At 45.4% G+C, this 5952-nt stretch overlaps 1 protein-coding gene across 3 annotated transcripts; it reads right to left on the reverse strand.

Annotated features, from left to right (window-relative positions):
• Nucleotides 1-735: 735 nt before the first annotated feature.
• Nucleotides 736-5541, reverse strand: LOC112278939 (glutamate--cysteine ligase, chloroplastic). 3 transcript variants are annotated; one of them, XM_090254382.1, is made up of 16 exons: nt 5289-5541; nt 4848-5180; nt 4499-4649; nt 4114-4221; nt 3849-3941; nt 3514-3597; nt 3282-3350; nt 3063-3133; nt 2814-2882; nt 2532-2625; nt 2265-2354; nt 1955-2035; nt 1686-1778; nt 1380-1460; nt 1100-1169; nt 736-974 (listed from the first exon to the last, which is right to left on the reverse strand). In XM_090254382.1, exons 2-16 carry the CDS (start codon nt 5177-5179, stop codon nt 886-888), a joined length of 1575 nt encoding a protein of 524 aa, XP_090110508.1. In that variant the 5' UTR covers nt 5180; nt 5289-5541; the 3' UTR covers nt 736-885. The 3 variants fall into 3 exon arrangements, with proteins under 3 accessions (XP_090110508.1, XP_090110502.1, XP_024368762.1); XM_090254376.1 differs by having other exon boundaries at nt 3849-3959; nt 5289-5539; XM_024512994.3 differs by having other exon boundaries at nt 4848-5324.
• Between the last annotated feature and the right edge of the window lie 411 nt (nt 5542-5952).

A 5952-nucleotide genomic window follows, 5' to 3' on the forward strand; every position in this document is an offset into this window, starting at 1 on the left:
GGGTCTCATCAACCAATACTTGATTGGAATTCTTCAGTTGGCAGTCCCAGAAAGCAAGGTGCATGTTGACAACGAAGAATATAGTTGGCACGGAGACCTATGCAAGCAGACAACTATGCTGAGAAGAGCTAAGCAGAAGGCTGCAAAGGAGCATTGTGCCGATGGTGATGAACAAGTGGCTACACTCAAATAATGCCTGGGAAATTTGCCAACTAGGCACAATCCTTAGAAGCAATTGATAGCAACTACAGTCGCGTTGTGGGTCACCAGATGGGGGTGTCAAAACAGCAGATTTGGTTGTGAGAGTCTCTTTCTTTGCTTGAAAATAATATTTTAACGGACAGACCTTACAGACGAATTTGCACATTACTACCGAGCACCGGCTTTTCGCTACCTTCTGACATGTTCTTTAATGTGTCAGATTCACACAAGGACTTTATTATTCAACCGCACACAAACTTCTTGAGCTTTTCTAGTGGAGAGGTATTCCCTTTCACTCAGTCGCTTAGCGGTACATGAAAGGATGCCCCGCTTGACCACCTACGGTAGGAAGTGAGAAAATAATTGGGTTCTGCCGGAACATTTCTATATGTTCATGATTCAACCCCACTGGATCAATCTCATTTCCACACATGAAATGGCTCACAAACTCAATGATCCTGACCACTGTGGAAGCCTCCTGCAAATAGAAAGGGTTCGAGATAACTTACATCCACATGCTCCAAGACTCCCCTAGAAACTGAAAGTAACATTCCTTATGCGTTGTATGTAAGTGACATTATGAAAAGCCTCTGAAATGCAATCACCGCTCACGATGCAGTGGAAAAAGTAGGACCTATCTGCATCCTTGCCATTTCCAGGATCTATTTCAACAGTTTAATCTACCTAATACAGAAGCTTCTCAAAGACGGGATCAACATTTTCACCCCACTTCCCATGATAGAGCTCCAAGATATGTTCTGCAGGAGTTTTTCCTGTGTGCAACTCAAGAGGACTCAACATAAGAATATAAGGTCATAAAAATCCAGAATGGTTACATGCTTATTCATCTATACAAAGTTTATTGCAGGACAGAAAGGCATGAACGCATTGAATTCACCTGTTCTCACAGTCTCCTCGATATCTTTTAAGAAACCAGTCTCGTTAAGACCTCTCCGAGTCAACCCATCCTGCATCCCAGTCAAAACCAAGGACATTGAATCTGCATATCTATTATAAAATAAAACATGTGATTCACATGGTCTAGAAATATCTCTTCGCCATTAAACTGACTTTCCAGACGTTTGACGAGTAAGCCTGGAAAAGTAAGAAATTTCTATAATCGTTCAAAATTTTCTGGTGTAAGAGACTAACACCACCTCGACAGCACAATCCACTACCTTGGCAAGTTTGAAGACATCCTGCGCCACATGTTTCAGAAGTCCATCCCTGAAGGGAACATTCAAACCCAGCTTCGGAACCTGATGAACAACTTCGTCAGACGGCAGTCATCAATTCATTAATTTTACACTAGAATGTTTGCACACAAACATTGCTCCTCTTGAGCCAGAGACACTTACCTGCATGTAGATAGAAACAAATAAAGCAACTGGCAGAATTTTCAGTTTACTGAACAGAGTATCTTATGTCATAGATTTTTCGGATAAATAGAAGTAAAAGAAAGTAATAATTGAAAGTACAAAAACCTTAGAGCGAAGCATCGCACGCTCCCTTTCGGTCCAGTCATTAATGATGTCCAAGGCACCTTGAAGTGATTCCTCGTCATACAACAAGCCAGTCTACAATCGACAAACACAGAAAATCTTACATGGGTAACAAAATCAAGTTTGCCATCAATTTTCACGCACGAACTACTCATTGTGAGTGAAGTGTATTCAGTAGTGAAGTACTTAAGTTCGAGTTGCCAGGTCTATTTCCCATATTCGTTTTCATGGAATGTAAGTGAATAACGTACCCAGAATGCAGGCAAAGCACACAATCGGCGCCATGGACCACCATCAGCTCCCCTCATCTCTAAGTACCGTTTCAATCTCACCTGCAGCAAAGAGAAGTCATATCAATCCGTACCTATGTAACATTAACCTACAGCAGGATCACCACAAGTCCAAAAACCATATAGAAGCCAAGTTACGAAGTTCAACAAGCAATTTTCGCGAAAAAACTTGTCATTCATCTTCAATTAAAAGATTTCCGTGCGAATCAGATACCACTCGCACTGACCACCTAAATAATGTACGGAAATAAAAGTATAGAATAATCTCCACCTCGGGAAAGATTGTTGTTAAATGATTTTCCCAATCGTTCATTGTTGGCTTCTCTCCAGGCAGAGCAGATAGCTTCCCTTCCAGAAAATCCTGCAAAATATACGGCTGCTGTGTGAAGAAGTTTTCGATGCATCAAATGCCAAAGACTCTTATCTCACCAAATCGCCATACCAACGCATGCGTACAAGTCATACCCTTCCTAACATACAACTCAACCACGGGTAGGATTTGAATAACCGAGATAATGTGCAGATACAAGAGATTTACCTTGAACGACATACCAGAACAGTCAATGTACCGACCATTCCGATAAACAAAGTACATAGGCACGCCTAGTGCATATTCAACATACTTATCAAACCTGCACGGCAAAAAAAAAATTTAAGACATAGTGCATGTCATTTCCGCAATACAAAATGTACTTACGAAACGAAGATTTTAAAGCAGGATTCGAAGTTATTACGCTGTCTTGTTTAAGTAATGTGGAAATCAGATAACCAGACAGAATCAAAAAAAGAAAGAAACATCGGCCGGATCTAATCTCCATACCCAAAGCCATCTTCAAACACAAATGGTAAATCTCCGGCCCGATTGTTGTCCACGTCTGTCCAGATGTGACTGCAAGAGAGCAATCCAAACCCAGTTGCCACTTGAGATATTTAAAACAGCAAACTTGCCACTTCGGCTTACTTCGGTCGGTTGTTAACAAAACATTGTCACGACATACTAGACCGTCATCCACTCATGCAACGAACGAAAAGAGCAGTGATTAGCAAGACGTAATGGACAGCTTCTCACCTTCGGTAGCTTAAAAAGCCGTTTGGTTTTCCTTCCTTGAAAGGGGAATTTGCGAAAAGGGCTGTAGCGATCTGCAAAATATTATCACAAAGGAGTCATCCACAGGCAAAAGAAAGTTCGAGATTATCTCTATTACAAAAAGAACAGTTGATGAGCGAAGTAAAGTGTAATGGTCAGAAGACTTCATGTGAGCAACAGATGAGAATCATTCATACTTACAGGCTGTAAAGCAAGCCCCACACGAAACTTTCTAACCATATCCGCCTCAGAATCGAAATCCAAATTGACCTGCACATGATTTTAAGCAGCAGTTACGGAGTGAGAAACCATCCACATCGGGGAGGCAAAGAAATATATCGAGCATATTCGGCAAATCCCGTGGTCAGGTTGATCAAAATAAAAAGCTGAAGTGATCAGGATCTGTCTATGGCGAGAGGTGTTATATGCGCACCTGAACCGTGCATGTGCGGAACATCATGTCCAGGCCGAACGATCCAACTTTCGGCATGTAATTCCTCATTATCTCATACCTGCCCTGTTTCCAACAATTGCAGAATGTTCACTAACGATCCGAAAGGCACCCAGGATATTATCCCTCCAGCCTTTCTGGCACAAACCACCAACCATTGAAATATAGACTCTGCATCAGTCAGGAGGGAAGTGGAAATTTCCAGGTTACGACAACAGCAGCATATGAGATTCTTCGTGTGAAGCTCAGTAATCTTGACAAGACGAGTCTATCCTTTCCACAAGGTAGCTGGACAAAGTGATGTAGAGGGTATCTACCTTTGGCATAATGGGAGTATCTGCCACGCTCCACTTGGGTTGGAATCCAATGCCTACGAAACCGAGGCCGAGCTCCTCTGCGACAGCCTTCACCTGCGAGAATGCTAATGGCTGTTCCAAGTCTCCATATACAATGTCCGAAACTTGACACTCTTTCTGGACCTCAATTGCATTATGCTATCCAAGCTACATTGGCATGGAATTGATTAGCAGAGCCCATGTCGCTAATAGAATTGCAAGCTTTGATCACAAGACGCTGCTGTACCTGATATAGATGCGAATTGACCTCTGCACATGTTTGGTGAAGGGTCTCCAGAGGAGCACCGCTTAATTCGACCTGACCTCCAGGTTCCAACGAGACACCTTGACCATCCTGAACATCTCAGCAAAGAAAATTTTAAATGATCAAATTCGCAGGCAGCCCTAGTCTCTGACATTGCTACCATTCCTAACTCCAACTGTTCGCTGTTTCTCTCCGCAGGAAACTCAACACGTGAAATCTTCAAAACGCATCCGCTATCCAGGGCAGCCAGGAATCATTTTGAATCCTAAGAAAAGAGAAGTCATGACTGTCGTGATCGATTGCGAGATCTCCTGAACAGACTCTTATTAACCGCGGATTAAATTGCAAGAGAAGTTGTAGAACTCACAAGAGTCAGTCCAATTATGTTGTCCCCTTCCATCACTCTTTGCCACTCAAAACGATCCGCCAGCCCCTCCAGAAGCTGCTTAATTTGAGGATACGTCATAGGCTGTAGATTGTCTAGCTGGAACCCAAATTTCTCGTGCTCCGTTCCAATCCTGCACAGTTCCAATCCCTACCGTCAAATTCCACATCAAGCCAACCGCTAGCACTTCGCTAGATCAGCGCATACACTACAAGTGCAACGCGCGAACACCACCCAAACTCAAATTTTCCAATTCGCTCTTCCACACCTTGCCTTCGTCAGGAACGCAACACCACAATGTACGACCAAACCCAAACCTACAAGCCCATACCTCCATTTCTCTTTAGGTTTGCACCCAGACGCCAAATACCCAACCAAGTCCTGCCTGGTGAGCGGCTCCCCACCGTAGCTCCCAGCATCGTTACTCGGCGGACTCGCGGCCACAACACACGACAACGCCCGCCCATTCTCAACCTCGAACTGCCCACCCGCAGCACTCCACCGCAATCCTCCTCCTCCCACACCCGCACAGCTTCCCGAATTCAACCCAAATTTCTGACAACCTCCGAATCTTCCCCGAGGGCCGGCATCCACAATCTCGACCGCGCAGCGAGCTGCTGCGAACTTCGTTGAAACGAACGCAGCATGGGTGATGGCAGCCATTCTACTCTCACCCAACAACCTCAAAAATGAAAATAATAAACGACCACCACGTCTCTCCCTCCCTCAAACTGCAGCGACGACCCTAAATACCAGGACTAGCTTGATTCACCTGCATGGGTGCTGTATATTCTCCCGAGCTGGACGCAGACCCAGACGCAGCAACACCGCAACACACCTTGTAAAGTCCAATACCGACGACACCGGTAACACTGCGAGCGCAGCGAGATTGAATAATAAATACCGTTGGCAGTTGGGGTGGAAGGAAGACAAACAGAGATTAGATGATGTGAGCAGTGAAGCCCCGGGAGGGAGCGAGGGATCCCCAACCAAGTCAGTCCCCCTTCGATTCTACTTCGCTTGGTCTTCTTCTTCTTCGCTGCCTTCCTTCCTTCCATCGCTATATCACGCACCCATTGCCGCACAGTTTGCGATGATCGGTCACGGGGTTTCCGGTGGGGCCGAGCGTCACGTCTCCGTTACGGGACGGTGGCTTCCCCCTACCCACCTCATGCCCGTCTGATGCCCCACCACCGTGATGGACCCCGGTGGCCGGTTCCTGCCTGTGTCACCATGCTGATAAGCCCCCCAGGACCCGGGACCCGGGCCTCGTCACATCATGGCCGGTCCCATATTCCCTCGGGCTTGGGACCCAGGTGAGTTGGTGCCGTCCTCGTTCTCTGTACCTGGTCACCTTCCAATCACCTCCCCCTTCCCTATGCCCGTGATCCTCATCAATTGGGTATTAGTAGTATTATTATTATTCATCCATCACT

The sequence above is a fragment of the Physcomitrium patens genome, chromosome 1 (genome assembly GCF_059467195.1).
Source record: "Physcomitrium patens ecotype Gransden chromosome 1, ASM5946719v1, whole genome shotgun sequence".
Taxonomy (NCBI): domain Eukaryota; kingdom Viridiplantae; phylum Streptophyta; class Bryopsida; order Funariales; family Funariaceae; genus Physcomitrium; species Physcomitrium patens.